Source organism: Carassius gibelio, chromosome B7 (assembly GCF_023724105.1).
Source record: "Carassius gibelio isolate Cgi1373 ecotype wild population from Czech Republic chromosome B7, carGib1.2-hapl.c, whole genome shotgun sequence".
Classification (NCBI taxonomy): domain Eukaryota; kingdom Metazoa; phylum Chordata; class Actinopteri; order Cypriniformes; family Cyprinidae; genus Carassius; species Carassius gibelio.
Window position 1 is genome coordinate 39,230,498 of NC_068402.1, and position 16,572 is coordinate 39,247,069.

General features: G+C 38.1%; 2 protein-coding genes across 2 annotated transcripts in view; both read left to right on the forward strand.

The window, feature by feature from the left end:
- LOC127961552 (obscurin-like) overlaps nt 1–7,605 on the forward strand; it is a 233,890-nt gene extending 226,285 nt beyond the window's left edge. Inside the window, exons 6-7 of the mRNA XM_052560736.1 lie at nt 7,069–7,149; nt 7,254–7,605. Of these exons, the coding sequence (XP_052416696.1) occupies nt 7,069–7,149; nt 7,254–7,309 (137 nt within the window). The 3' untranslated portion in view covers nt 7,310–7,605. The remainder of the gene's footprint in view (nt 1–7,068; nt 7,150–7,253) is intronic.
- LOC127962605 (uncharacterized) overlaps nt 1–16,572 on the forward strand; it is a 384,402-nt gene that overhangs the window by 310,561 nt on the left and 57,269 nt on the right. The gene's annotated exons all lie outside the window — the stretch shown is intronic.

Genomic DNA, 16,572 nt, shown 5'->3' on the forward strand with positions numbered 1-16,572 from the left:
GGATCTACCCTCTCTTTGTGTTTTCCCAAACCCAACCGTGACAGAAACATGTTTATAAATCATACAGAATGAAGTGTTTTTGAAAATCTTAAAATGAAAGAAATTTTGTGTAAGGGGTAGGTTTAAGTGTAAGGTTGATGTATGGTGATGCAAAATACAATTTGTACAGTCTAAAAAACATTACGTCTACGGGATGTCCCATAGAACATGGAAAACCAATGTGCGTGTGTGTGTGTGTGTGTGTGTGTTTAGAGTTGGTTTTAAAATTAACGTGAGATTTCAACTCCTTTTAAACACCACATATTATGGATAGTATTTTCTTAACATTAAGGAATGCCTGTTTGATTTTATTAATTCCAGATAACATTCAATTATTTATCTCTTCAGCGGCTTGGTTAGTTGATGATTTAGATAATTGTCTCTCTCACTCTTTGAAATTCTCACCTGGAAAGACACCAGACATCGTCCTCCTTTTCAAATGTGTTTGTAGACGGGGAGCATGTGGCCTGTCGGTGCCTAGGTATCAACACCATATAGATCAAACAAACATTGATCCTGTCAAGGTGTCAAAACCCTCACTTTTGCACAGCCATTTTTTTCCCCCAGGAAGAACCCAAACACCTCCCCACTGTCTTTAGGTGTGAACAACAGGCCAGAAAGGAACTTCACAGAAACCCTCCACAGCTCTGGATACAGATACAACCATCATAAGAAACCCCCCACTGCTCTGGTAACAGATACAACCATCATATATCCAGTAATAAACACAACACAAGTCAAATCTGAGATCTCTTTGATCTTTTGATTTACACACCTCTGCCATGTCAATCAAGGGTCACCGGACCCAGTGGCATGGCAACCACTTTGACTGACAGGCCTTATAGTCATAAATCAATCCAAACTGACCATGCACATGTACGGCCATAAATCAGGCCATAAATCAGGGTAATAAATCATCAAGACTTGAGATAAAGTGTATGATAGGACTACTAAAATTTGATAGTGTTTTCAAAGCCAAGACTTTGGATCCTTTTTAATAAGAGTTTGAACTTACAGATGTGTCTGTCCAAGTTTGATGTCTACAGCCTCAAGTGTTGTGTTCAAATACAACCTGGTCTCACAGAATTCAAATAATGAAAACTGTTTTTTTTTTTAAACCTAATCTAATTAATTTACTTTAACCTATACAGATTTGTTAATTTAGTTTGTTCTAATTTAAAATAATTAGTTTGATCAACCTTTAAAAAGTGATTGCATGGATTTAAACTTTTCATGTTAAACTCAATAAAATTATTACTTAGAGTCAATGTCAAATAATTTGTGTGATTGATTTCTTATAAAATTAAACTGAAGAGGATAATTGAGTTAAATACATTCAATTATTAATCAAACCATTTAAATGTAAAATATTTTCATTATTATTATCATTATCTGTAGATATCAGTGGAGCAGACGTGACTCAAGTGTTCTTCAGTTCTGGTGAAGATGTCCGTCTGTCCTGTAATAATGCTCTTCCTGGCTGTACATCAACTACATGGATCTATGGCAGACTGTCAGGAGCAGTTGAACTGATTGCTGGAGGAGTAAAGAAGACTGACACAGAGAGACACGAGAGACTGAGTCTGGGCTCTGACTGCTCTCTGAACATCAAGAAAGTCACAAAAGAAGATCGTGGACGTTACCTCTGCAGACAATATGTGAATGAACAACAACAAGGAGATGATGCACGTGTTTATCTGCATGTTCTTCATGGTCAGTGTTTCTGTGAATATTATGATTATATGTTGAATTAAAAAGTAATATTGTCATGTAATCTCTGTCTGATTTTCTGTTTCAGTGTCTTCATCATCCTCACAGTCTGAGATCAGATCAGGCCGCTCTCTGACTCTCTCCTGTCAATTATATTATTATTATTATGATCGAGTCTCTTGTGATACTTCAGTCCGTTCTGAGCGTCTTGATCTGATTTGGGTGAATCAGGCCGGTGTGAATCTGCAGACAGACTCCAGATTTCAGATCTCATTCTCCTCAGAACAGTGTAACATCTCTCTGACTACAACACTCCTGAATGAAGATCACAACAGAGAGTGGAGATGTCAGCTTAAACACAGAGATCAACTGAAGACCTCAGCCACATATACTGTCAAGTATCCAAGTAAATGATTTATATGAACAATTAATCATCAGTCATTTAAATATGATGGTAGTCTATGACGTATCTGAACATTCATCTTTTCCAGCTCCAAGCGAAACAAATCCACCGTCTCCAGTCACCAGCTCTAAATCAGCTGCAGCTCCTACACAAGCAGGTCCAGAATCAGCTGTTAAGATCAATGTTTACTGTGACCTGAAGACCTCACTCAGATACACTGACATGTGTTCAGATAACAACACTACATTTCTTTAACCCCGCAAACTGACACACGCTCACTTCAATATATTATGATTAAATCCGGATCTGATCATCACAAACTATATATAATTGGAAAGGTCTAAGACTCCTCTTTGTTTTTTAATAATTATGTAGAAACAGTAATATATAAAATTTTGACAACAGATAAATCATAACAGGAGTTCTGACCTTTTACTTTCTACCTAAGAGGTTTTTGTAATCATCATAAATTATTTATATAATTTTAAACCATAAAACCTCAAAATTCATCCTACCAAAAAAGAAAAAAAAAAACTTTTTAAATCAGACATTGCATTATGGAAATGTTACTTTAAAATCTTTTAGCAGGCTCCTCCCCTTAGTGGTGGTGTCATATTACAAAATGTATTACAGTCTTTTGGAATCAAAACTTTTTATAATCTTGACAAAATACATATAATTATAAAGGTCTGATTATCAATATTCTATGTTTTGTGATAGAGGTAACACTGAGAGAGAAATTAATACATACATGTGTGACTGAAAAATGCATCAAAAATCAATCTATGGAGTCTGTATAGTATAAGACCTGAACAAAATTGTGTAGCAACCTCATTTTTTATATCAAACTCAATATTATTTAGACACATGGATTTGGAATTATATCAATTTTGGATTAAAACCTATTTTGTAAAATATTTATATATATAAAATAAAAACACTAAAGTAAATATAAACTTCTATAACTTTTTTGTACTTTCATTTTTTTATTCAATATATTTATTTATTTAAATTTTAAATGCTGCTTGTCTTCTTTTAAAAAAAAAAGACCAACCTCAGGTACTTTAAAGGGGGGGTGAAATGCTATTTCATGCATACCAGTGTTAATTTTGTTGACTAAATATTTTCGTCATTATTTTCGTCACAAATATATTTTTGCCGACGAAAACGAAACGAAAACTAAAATAGAAGGCACTGATGGAGACTAAAACTATGACTAAATTGATTGACATTATCGTCAACGAATAAAGGACGAGACGAAAATAGACTGTGACGAAAATCAAATCAGCAGACGGGAGAGATGCGAGGAATGAGCAAAAGAACCGGCAAAACAGAACAGACTGCATGAGAGAAGAGAACCAATCAGAGCCTGACTTATTGAGACGTGAAGCGAAGGTTTTCAGTTTTTATGAGCTCCCGGGAAGTCGGCATTCGAAGAGGGGATAGGGACTTTAAGCAACAGCCTCTGGTGGAACGGCAACGTCATTCTGGCGTTGTATTGTGCCTGCGCGAATTTAACTGCTACTTTGTGACGTTCTAATTTAACGGTCTACTACGGGAGAACAGCTGATTTGCCGGAGTCGCTACAACGTGAGAGGTTAGGTAAATAAATGTTATGTTTTTAGACTTATTTACATCATACAATATTAAAAACTCCTCTTCTGACAAAAGATTGTCATTTAACGCCAAAAGCAATCCTTCTCTTGCTTTTTTAAATTATATATTTTTTTGGATCTCAATAAATGAATTAATGCTGCGTTGCGCTGTTCTGTTTTACCGTTGCTTAGTGACTTTTACGTTCTTGGCTACAGCGGTGTGACGGCAAACTTCCGGTCGCTGTAGCCGTTCCATTCGCAGCTGTTGCTTAAAGTCCCTACTGTCTAAAAGAGCGACAAAATGTCCACAGCTCACTTCACGTTTGACGACGAACAAAACAAAACAAAGTGTAAAGCACGCAGAGCGCTCATTCGTGGCAAGAACACAACCAATTTGAAAAGACATTTACAGACGAGCCACCCGGACATTTTCTCAAATGTAATTTCACAACGATGTTCTTTTGTTTATTGAGCTAAGCAAAATTGGAATAGTGCAGTGCGTAGATGTTGTAGCATTAAATATTACGAACTGAAAAGTACTGTAAAATAGCCCCTTCTTCAAATTAGATGCGAGCACAATACTAATACGTAATATCATGATAAATACATTTGATTAATACTAATGTTTAGTATATTTTATAATGTTCTACTTGTTGACAATATCACAAATATTTCTATATTAGTCATGTGAAACATGAATGTTCACATCCTATCATTATACATACAAATCTAGCAATATTGTAGTATTTAAAACATACAATATTGCTAGACAAATGAATACCTTATAAAATCTTGTTACTTTTTTTATCCACCCAACTTATTAAATATTTACTTTAAATGTATGCACTTATTGTTCAGCTCAGCTGTAAGCTTTAAGGTCCTGGACCTAACGTTATTTTTCTTTTATTGATGGTCAATTGGCAGCTAGTTATTGTTTACATTATCATGACAGTGTTTGTTGCTGCATAAAAGCTTTTGAATCAAAATAAAGACACAGTTGTGTTGAAATAAAGTTGAATTTGTGTTTTATATATTTTGGTTAAGTTTGTTTCCTATACCAGCTGTAAAAAAATTGTCTAGTAAATCTGTTATTGATTTTAGTCTTATTTTAGTCGACTAAAATACCAAGCAATTTTAGTCGACTAAAATAAGACTAAAATTAAAACAAATCAGATGACTAAAACTTGACTAAAACTAAAAAGAATTATAGTCAAAAAACTAAAATTTCGTGTCAAAATTAACACTGATGCATACTGAGTTTTTTACACTGTTAAAGAGTTGGATTCCCATGCTAAACATGGACAAAGTTTCAAAAATTAAGTTGTACGTTTGAAGGAGTATTTCTGTTCCAAAAATACTCCTTCCGGTTTGTCACAAGTTTCGGAAAGTTTTTTTTCGAGTATGGCTCTGTGTGACATTAGACGGAGCGGAATTTCCTTATATGGGTCCTGACGCACTTCTGCTGGAAGAGCGCACTCCCGTATAGCAGAGCACTGAGAGCACAGACATTCACTGATCAGAGCGAGAGCGCCGCGAAAAGTCACAAAAGGAGTGTGTTTTTGGTTGCCAGGGCACGACAACCCTGCACAGATTACCCAAAAAAAAACAGCATTAAGTGACCAGTGGATGGAGTTTATTTTTACAGAGCATCAACGGAGTTTTGCAAGTGTTTGTGTTTGTTCCCCTGCATTTCGAAGATGCTTGTTTTACAAACAAGGCCCAGTTTGACGCCGGATTTGCACATCGTTTATTTCTTAAGGATGCAGTCCCAACGAAAAAGGGTCACGATTGTGTGTTGGAACCGCAGGCGGTGAGTAAAACTGCTTCAAATATCTCTGTGTTGTTAACTTAGCTGTCAGCGTGTAAGCACATCAAGTAAACCTTGACACCTTTAAAGAAAAAAAAAAAGACGACATGAAGTGGAACTTAGTCATTTTCCAAAACCGCTAAGCAAATATATACAGTTTCAATACATACTACATAGAGACGTCCTGCTGTAGTCGTTGCTGATGCTGCTCTTGTTCAATTTCAGCCTCTGGATCTGATTCTGGATCATAAATATACGCTGAATCTGACTGTTAGCCATGGTTTGTTTTGGATGTTTTTTTCCTCACGGTAATGCCACAACTTCCACACGCTCTCAACGCAAAAGCTTACTCGCGCTCGTGATTCTTTAGCTCCGCCCACACATCACGCCCCCAGCCGTTCGTGTTTTTCCGAAAAAAATAGGCACAGACTATTTTTCTCTTATAAATATAATAAAACTAAAGACTTTTTGGAGATATGAAGGATGCAGTACTACTCTATAGGTACTCAAGATTAACAGGAGATTGAGTGAAAACGAGCATTTCGCCCCCCCTTTAAAATCTGTTAGCAGGCTCCTCCCCTTAGTGACGGTGTCATATTACAAAAAAAAAAAAAAAAAAATCATGAATTATAACAATTAAAATTTGAATAGTGCAATTTCATGTCTATGTTCAAAAAGGGGGTTAAGAGGGGGACAGTAGACAGCAAAACATGTCTTTGAAAAACTTTTTTAAATGGAATGCATGACAAATAAACAGCATCTAACCTTACATTTCTACATTTATGTCTGACTGTGTTTGTCCTTTTTGTTCTTAACTGTCTTTGTTAGTTAGATCTGCCTGAGTCGTACTTGCAGCTGTTAGGATATTTAAAGATAATTCATAATATCCTGATCATTCCTCTTCTGCAGCTTCAGCTGATTCAACACTGATTCCAGTCAGCAGCTCAAACTCTGAGAAGAAATCAAGTCAAACTACAGCAGCTTCTACAGAACAAGGTACATGATCACTGACACACATCAGCAGTCTTTCAGTTCTCCTGCACTTGTCTTTTATAGTTAAATAATGAGTTTAGCCAAATAGGGATACAAGTAATCTTTATGTTTGATATGGTTTTTGCATCTCTAAATATAATAATAAATAAATGATCATTACCTCAAACACTGAGATGACTTCAGCTCACAGATTTACAGTGTCTGCATGTCTTATTAATGTCACGTGATGTTTGAACTGAACTAATGTTCATGATCCACAGTAGCAGCTGACACAGCATCAGAAACTGTAGTCTGTATGACTGCTGGATCATTAATCAGAGGTAATGAATGACTGTGCTGAAACTATAAGTGAATGTATAAATGATTTGTCAGTAATTGTTCATTGTTAATAATCAGTTCACAGTTTCAGAGATTTATTCTCTTCTTTCTCTCTGTTCTGTCCACACATGGTTCCTGTAGTGATTGTGATTATTGTTTCTTCTCTTCTTTCTCTCTGTTCTGTCCACACATGGTTCCTGTAGTGATTGTGAGTATTGTAGAGATTGCAGTGTTTGCTGCTCCTACTGTGATTCTTCTTCAGATCATCTGTGCGAGAAGAGCTGGTGAGTTTTGAACGTCACAAAACCTGAAGATTCACACTGATCTCTAACAATCTGAATCATGACTGTGAGAAAAAAGGCCAGTAATGTGTTTATATTGATTTTAGGAAGGAAGAACTCTCGTCACCAAAATGAAATCGAGATGTCTGCAGTTCTACAATGAAACACCCAAACAGTGTATACTATAAAGATTATAGCAATAATTATTTTAATGTTTATGGATATTATAGATATTTGCATTAGGCTGAATGTTATTTTCCAGTTATCCATATTGTACAGACTGCTTTAAATATGATATTAAATAAGGTCATCATCAAAGCGAGTCAGGTACCTTAATAAACATATTTTAAAATGTTAAAAAGATTTAAAATGTTTTAATAGTCCAGATCACAATATATTAACATATGTTTTTATTTTTTATTTTATGGATCATTTCAATGCAGAGACAAATCCTTACTTATGTTTCCTCTTTACCCTAAAGAAGCAAACACATGAAGGATTGTATTCTCCACAACACAGTTCAACATGATTATATGTTTGTTTGTTTTTTTGGTCTACAATTTGTGGTGAAAATGTTTGTCCAATAAAAAAAGAGATTATACTCTATTATTTATTGATTTCATACACCAAATGGCATATATGCTCATCAAAAGACATGTACAAGGAAAGCAGAAAACCACTCATTTATCTTGGCAGGATAACTTAATGCATAATGGATACGCTGAAATAAGCCATCTAAAATTGAAAATGAATACAAAAGATGTACATGTACAAAAAATAGGGAAGAAAACCAAATGCTAATTAGACTATTGTGTGTCAGTCTCAGACATCCTAGTCTGCAACTGCAAATTATTTTGAAGAATCATGTCATATTTGTTCTTGTCCTTGAAACCAAATTAAATTGTTCATATCCTTGTGTCATTAAGTAGACACAACTGTAGAGTTCAAATAGTTAACATTTCTCAAATATTCAGCTGTAACTGTTCCAGGGTTGAAGTCTTCACACAGACACAGTCACTCTTCAGCTTGTTGGATTCTGGGGCCCCTGAGACTCTTTTCTTCCTCTCGACTGAGGAAACGGTACCAGGAAAGAGAGAAGCGAGCCGGTGTCCTTGTCAGACTCAGACGTCGTCGACTCCGACCTCCTCTTCCAACCATTTTGCTGGCTAACGTTCAGTCACTGGAGAACAATCTCTGTGAACTGCGGGCACGTATCTCACACCAATGAGAAACTAAGGATTACTGTATTATTTGCCTCACAGAAACCTGGATGTCTGCAGAGGTTCCAGACTCAGCCATCGAGCTTACGGGGTTCCCCCTGCACCGCTCGGACAGAACGAATGAGCTCACAGGGAAAAGCAGAGGTGGAGGCGTTTGTTTCTTTATCAACAACTCGTGGTGTGATGAAAGGAACCTACACTCTATTAAATCCTTCTGCTTCCCTGATCTGGAATTTCAAACGCTTCTGTGTCGACCACTCTTGCTACTGAGGGAATTAACAGCGATCATTATCACAGCTGTTTACATTCCCCCTCAAGCTAACACAGACCAGGCACTCAAAGAACTGTATGGGAATATAAGTGAGCAGGAAACTGTGCACCCAATTGCAGCGTTTATTGTTACAGGGGAATTTAACAAAGCCAACTTCAGAACAATAGGGTCAAAATATTTCCAACACATCACCATCAACACGCGTGGTGATCGTGCACTGGACCACCGCTACTCTCCTTTCCGGGACGCCTACAAATCCCACCCCCACCTTTCGGCAAATCTGATCACTTTTACGTCAGAGATTACATCTGCTCTGTGCTGCCTGCCTCATTGGACCCGCTACAATTTGCATATCGCAGCAACCCCTCTACCTATGTGAGAATGCTGTTTGTGGACTACAGCTCAGCATTTAACACATAAGTGCCTGCCACACTTGTTGCAAAGCTCCAGACTCTGGGACTAAACAGATCTCTGTGCAGCTGGATCCTGGACTTCCTGACAGGCAGAAGTCAGAATGGGCAATGATACTTCATCCCTGCTGACCCTCAACACTGGTGCTCCTCAGGGCTGTGTCCTCAGCCCACTCCTGTACTCCCTGTACACACATGACTGTACAGCCACACACAGCTCCAACGTCACCGTCAAATTCGCAGATGACACAAGGGTGATAGGTCTGATCACCAACAACGATGAGACGGCCTCCAGAGAGGAGGTGAGCACCCTGACTAAATGGTGTCAGGAGAACTACCTCTCACTCAACATCGAAAAGACCAGGGAGCTGGTGGTGGATTTCAGGAGACAGAGCAGAGAACACACACCCATCACCATCGACAGGATACCTGTGGAGCGGGTAAGCAGCTCTAAGTTCCTTGGTGTTAACATCAGCGAGGATCTCACCTGGTCCATACACACTGATGCAGTGCTGAAGAAGGCACACCAACGCCTCTCCTTTCCTGAGACAGCTGCGGAAGTTTAGAATGAGAACTTCCTCAGAACATTCTACCCATGCACTATAGAGAGCATCCTGATGGGCTGCATCATTGCCTGGTTTGGAAACAGCACTGCTGGCAACTGTAAAGCTCTGAAAAGGGTCAGGTGAATTGCCAGCTACATTGTTAGAGGTGAGCTTCCCTCCCTCCTGGACATCTACACCGGGCCGTGTTTATGGAAAGCCCGGAGGATCATCAGTGACTGCAGCCATCCATCCCATGGACTGCTCTCTCTGCTGCCCTCAGGAAGACGGTTCCACAGCATCCGATCCTGCACTAGCCGACTGAGGGATAGCTTTTTCCCTCACACAATCATACTACTGAACAGTCAGATCTAATACACCCTACAGCATACTCCCACAATATGGTATGCCACACACTGCACTTTTCAGCTCAACACTGTACTATACACACTGCATTTAATACAATAACCTACCCATTACCACCAGATACCATCTGATGCACATCCATGACATTTCTTTATCCAGTTCACGTACACTCTGTTGCACCTTAGCATATTTTATGCATGTATATTTTTACAGAATGCAGAACGTGTACATTCTGTGTGTAGTGTACATTGTATAGCACATATAGTATATTCAGTCCCTCCAGAAAATCGCAGATAATTTTTGTGATTGTTGCCGGCAAAAATCCTTGATTTTGCGGCAGGTTTTCTTAAAAAATGCGATGGAATATGCGGGATATTTTTGCAATCTTATGCGAAAAAATTGCGGTAACTTGCAAAAACTGCGGTTTGATGAAAAAGAGAAAAAAAATTTGACCCCCCCCCAACATCCTGTTCTCACTACCTAACTGTAAAGAGTCATTTCTTATGACTTCCTATTGGCAAGCATACTAAATCACATAATATTTAAGTTCTCATTCTGTTTTATTTAAGACCTTAATTAACACATGGCTCAAACTTACAAAACATTGATTTAAACAAGTTCTCTAGCTTTACAAAAGGAATATTCCACAACTTCTGTAAAAATGAATACAAATAAAATATACACACAAATATACAAATGCTGTTTTACAGGAATTGCAAAGTGCAATCTCTCACTGCAACGTAAATTAGTTTACATACTACTAAAATACTTACAACTGTAAGGTTTTGGTACTATTCTGTAAAAAAAAAAGTACAATCTTACAACTGTAGAGGTGCATCAACTTCTGAATGAAACTACATCAGTCCACTGTGAAAATAAAAACTAACTAACTGCGTAGCCTTTAACACTGGCCTATCATTCGCAATCCTCATCCTCACCCCTCTCTCAAAATAATTTGCCCCCACTGTCATGTAACACATACGTCTTTTGCGCTTATTTTTGTTGGCAGATGAGAATGATTTGCGTCCTTCACCCTGGTCTCACCGCGGGGTTCGTAGATATTTTGTTTCCTGAAATCTGCAATTTATGCGGCGAAATTGCGGCGTATATGAAAAAATGCGACCCCCTGCATAAATATGCGGCCCTTGGCTGATTATGCATTAAATCAGGCGATCGCATAATCGCGTTTTTCTGGAGGGACTGGTTATTGTACAGTGTAGTGTATTGGTCATTATACGAAAACGTGCCATTTCCCACTTTTAATATTTGATTTTCAAAGTACTGTTTTGAAAATCTTTAAGCCCCTTTTTGGATGAAGTAGATGGTTATCTCTCAGGAAAATGTGCTGTGCCATCTCAGGATATCTTTTTTCTTTTTTTTCTTTTTTTTTTTTTTTTTTTTTTTTTCATATAACCAATTTAAATGTGTATTTTTGGTCAACCCTGTTACCAACATATTAATTACTTTTTGAAACTGTTTTAAATACACGTATAGAACAAATCTGATATACTGTGGAAGATATACCCCCTCTTGTTACATTAAGAGTGTTTGTGAATTGAGAATATTGAAAGTTACATTTTTTTAAGTGGATGAATACATTCATTTCCAAATTACACTCTCCCAGAATCTTCTGTTTTAAGAAAAATGTATGGAAACAAAAATGAAACACCTCAATTCAATTTTGAGTGGATTATTAGCCTCTCTTACTAAACATTTACAATTAATTGATTACATTTTTATTTAAATTAAAATTAGAATTAGAATATTATACAAGTAACAGGGTTGACACATCAGTAACAGGGTTGACAACAGTTACCGTATTGGTTATACTGCTTGTTTGAGTTACAGTTATGGTTGTAATGGAGTCTTAATTGGACATTCATAAACCTTTAATTCAACATGAATAATCAACACATTTTGTAGACAGCTCTATTGAGATATTTTAGCATAAAAATGATGAAAAACCGAAACTTATCTGTTTGCATGAACTTTAACTTTAAAATGTTTTTACTGTTGCCCCGCCTTCTACTTCTCAAACCTCGTACTTTCTATGATATAGTGCTGAGAAAGAGTTACCCATTGTGTGTTGGTAGTGGCGTGTATCACAGTTTGCTTTGCCAATTGCGAAACGTGATTGGTAAACGGTTTGCCAGAATATTGACCCAGATCTATCCAGTTAGTGAAGCATTGGTTTCCACGCTGGTTTCGTTAAATAAATAAATAAATAAAGGAAATTATTATTTTAAAAGATTCACTCATAAGAATCATCTGTTCATGAATTGGATCGTGAACTTGCATTACCAAGCCAAAGATGATACTGAACATTTCGAATGAATAAAGAATTCAAGTTCATCTGTAAAGCACAAAAAGCTATTGTTTGACTTCATAAACCTTTATTTCATGCATGCTTCATAAGGATCTGTTGACTGAATGCAGAGTGTGATTTCTAGGAGAATGTTTGTGTCGTTATGTGCTTTTATGCACGCTCACTAGGAGTTGCTAAATGAACAGCTGCTGCACACAGTTTTTTGTTTCAACTGAAAAAAATTGTCACGGTATTGGTTGAAATCCCCAAACTTAAATATTAAGTTAATAAATGACATCAAAATAAAAGTAATCACTGGTAATTTAAAATATTATTGAGACATTAAAGCTCTCCCTACCCAATACTTTATTTTCAACTTTTTGATTATTTACTTCATTTTCATTGAAAATAAATTATTTTCTGATGTGATCTGAAATTTGAAAAGGGAGAAAAAAGTTACCGCAGCAATCCGGGTCGATCACAACAAAATATGTTTGACACACAGTTTATCTTCTGCGTGTCACAGTCTGGTCTGTGTATCCCTGGGTGTCCACTAGTGGTCTCACTTCCCCATAGAGTCACCCCACTGCTACATTTCCCACAAGCCTTTGTCTGATTCATCAGTGTTAATTGCACTCAGCTGTCCCCACTTTCATCGTTTACACCTGTCCATATATAACCTGTTTGTTTCTATTAGTTTCATGGAGTCCTTGGTTTATGTCACCCTGCTTTCTCGTGGTCCCTAGTGTTTATCGTGTTTCTTCTTTTGGACTGTCCTTCTGGATATAAACCTTCTGCCTGACTGGATATTGTTTCTCGGATTCCACTAATAAAACACTGCCATCTGGATCTCTCTGTTTGTGTGTACAATCGTGACACCAGAAACAGCGGTGTGCAATTTCGTATCCGTTAGGGATGGGCGATACCAATTTTTTTTCTCATGTGATACGATACAATACTTTTTTGTTATAATTTTTACGGTACCGATACCAATATCGATACTGCTTATAATTTTAAAAGTGTACGTGATTTTTCTAAATAGTCTTAATTACATATATATACATTTTCAGTTACCATGGCTACAAGAATGATGATTTGTGGAGTTATTGTTAAAACCATGGGTAGTTTTCGTAAGGGAACCTGAAAAAAAATAAAAAAATAAACTTTCACAGGAATGTTCCTGAAAGTGATAAACGGGCCTCATTTTTACCTAAATGTTTTCTTATTTATTTTAATATATATAAAAAATTGTAGCTGACACCTAAACGAACACATTACAATTGTTTTATGACTGCAATTCTTTCTCCTCAAATGCAGTGTTGGGGAGTAACTAGTTACATGTAACAGCGTTATGTAATTGAATAAAAAAATATTGTAACTGTAATTAGTCACAGTTTCTAAGAAAAAATTAGTAATTAAATTACAGTTACTCATGACATTTTTAACGATTACAAAGGGGATTACATTTAATATTAGGATTTTTCTATAAAGATATTGTAGTATTCAGGGATGTAGTGGAGGGTAAACCCCGTTTACGCACCTCCCAAAATTCAGAAATAGCGTTTATCCACCTCCAAAGTGCGTTTATCCACCTTTAAATTGAATTTATCCACCTCTAAATAGCTAGCCTATAGTTCCTATGACATTTTAAATTAAGCTTATGTTTTTTTAGTTTCATATTGTTCATTATTAGTTTCATAGGTTGTTTTTTGTTAAAGATGAAGTCTTTCATATTGCGCTGCAACTTGTCAGTGTTGACCAATGCTTGCGGTGCTGCCTGTAAGATACTGGAGACAATAAAGACAGCGAGTGTAACTGCACGATAGCTGATTTTACTGCACAGCCCGGAAAAGCAGATAATACTGATCTGTATACAAAAAGCACTGGTGCAGACAATGTAACACCGCGCTGTAGTGGCAACACAATACATTACATCTCCCCTTCTTCAACTTAGTTGGGGAGAAACCATGAATAGATAGCAGACTAAATAACTGAAAGTTTATAAACCAATTTAAATGGTAGAATAATGAAATTAAACAAAGGTACCACACTTTACATACTTCTTTAACTATTCAGAAGCAACTTGTTAATTACCACTAATTGAATGCTATCAACAAAACAGTTAGGCCTACTGGATTATTTCACTCAAGGCTAATGGGCTACAAATTTAGTCTTTCAGGAGGCTTAACCACTCTGCCATGCTTAGTGATGTAGGGCAGACAGGGCTGAGGTTTATCCCCATTAAGGGGTTCCTTAGCAGGTGATGCTGAAGTCCCTACTAGGGGAGGAATCAGTTCATCTTGTTCTGGAAGAGCATCAGGCAACTCCTCCCAAGGCTCATTTTGCATGAGGTGACGGGACTGATTCGCACTTGCAGTGCTTTTGCAAAGGTGCTGACTGTTGCGGCGGAACTCCACACCACCAGAGTTAACGATGTAAGACCTGGGTGTGCTGCTGTGACGCCGGACGACAACAGCTGGAGACCATTTGGCATGACCGGGGTAGGGCTGCATTCTGACTTCTTCGCCTGGCACCAGCGCAGGGCAAGTGTGCATCGTCCTGCCTTTGTCATAGTAGTACTTCTGGGAAGCTTTGGACCTATTGAGCAGGTGTCTGATTTTCAAAGAGTTGTAGGCCTTTGGGATAAGCAGCTGTTGAGCTGTAGGGAGTTTGTTTCTGGGTCTTCTGCCCATGAGCAGCTGCGCTGGGAACAACTCTACTGTCTCTAGGGGGGTTGTTCTGTAGTCCAACAATGCCAAATGTCTGTCCGGTGCTTTGTTCCAAAGCCTTTTCACCATTTGTACTGCACGCTCGGCTTCTCCATTTGAGTGAGGTGTGTGAGGTGATGATGTGAGATGTGATATGTCATAGCTCTCACGAAAATCTCTGAATTCCTCGGATGCATACTGGGGCCCTGTAATGAAAGTTCAATCAGAGTAGAGGAAGGAGACCAGAGTCGGCGTACGGGGCTCGTGAGAGGCTTTATTCCAAAACCAAAACAAAACAAATAAACAAACAAACAAGCGTGGCAGGTGCGCGCACTCTCTAACAGCACTTCGGCCACGAATACTGCGTCTGACTTGCTCGATCGCTCTCCAGCTTCCTGCGCACACGAGTCCCCGTCTCTCTCTCCTTTCGCCGGCTGTCGCGCTCCTTTAATGCGGGTTCCCCACGCCAATCACTGAAACGAGATCCAGGTGTTACTTGTTTCTCACCTGAACCACTTATCGCCGCTCGTCTCTTCACTCGCTCTCCCGTTGCAGACTTCGCTAAACCACGCCTCCGCCACAGGCCCATTGTCTGTTCGTAGGACAGTAGGAATCCCATGACGGCTGAACTGTGATTTCAATATTTCAATGGCAGTACGACTTCTCTGATCTTTAAGCTCGTCCACTTCAATGTATTTTGAAAAGTAGTCTATGAGAAGAATGAATGTTTGCCATCAAATTCAAAGATGTCTGAGGCCACTATAGCTCAAATGGCAGTTCGGGGCTTTCAGTTGGCTTTAGAGGAAATCTTGGTAGTTTGTTTTGGAACTCTGCACATTTGCTGCAATTCTTCACCACCTCCTCTATCTCTGTGCTCATGCCCGGCCAGTAGAGCACTTCCCGCTCTCTCTGTTTGCTTTTCACAATCCCTAAATGAGACTGGTGTATGAGTTTTAACATGTGCTGTCTCATGGTGGGTGGTATAACTATACGCATCCCTTTGTACACCACTCCATCACATATGGTCAATTGGCTTTTTGAGTACCAATATGGCTGAACAGTAGTTGGGGCGTCTCTCTTGTGCTCTGGCCAACCTTGCTGGATGATGTGTTGCAAAGTGCTCAGCTCTTTTTTTGTGCATTCCTGTAGCTCAGCATACTTTTCTTCACTTACAGCCACATAGTTCAGCATGGATACACACTCCAAATGTTCCAATTCTGGAGTATTGTGTGACAGTTGCGCCCTGGAAAGTGTGTCAGGCAGCTCCATATCGTTCCCTTTCCTGTACCTGACAGTCAAATCATACCATTGGATACGCAAGTGTAATAGTGGGTACAGGCAGTTTGTGTTTGTAAATTTTTTAGTGTGATGCTAATTTTCAAATTGTTTTAAATATGGTTTAAATGTTTTATTGTACTTTATGTTTAAAAAGAAAGAGTGTTTATGCATTTATAAATTGATTATTTTCGCTTGGCATAGCCTACCAGTGTGATGACGTCATCGCACGCATCTCATAGCAGCCTGCGCGCCAGTGATGCTCATTCGTAGTAAATGCAAAGACGAGAAGCCATCACGTCTTGTTACTTACAGGTAACTGCAAAGTA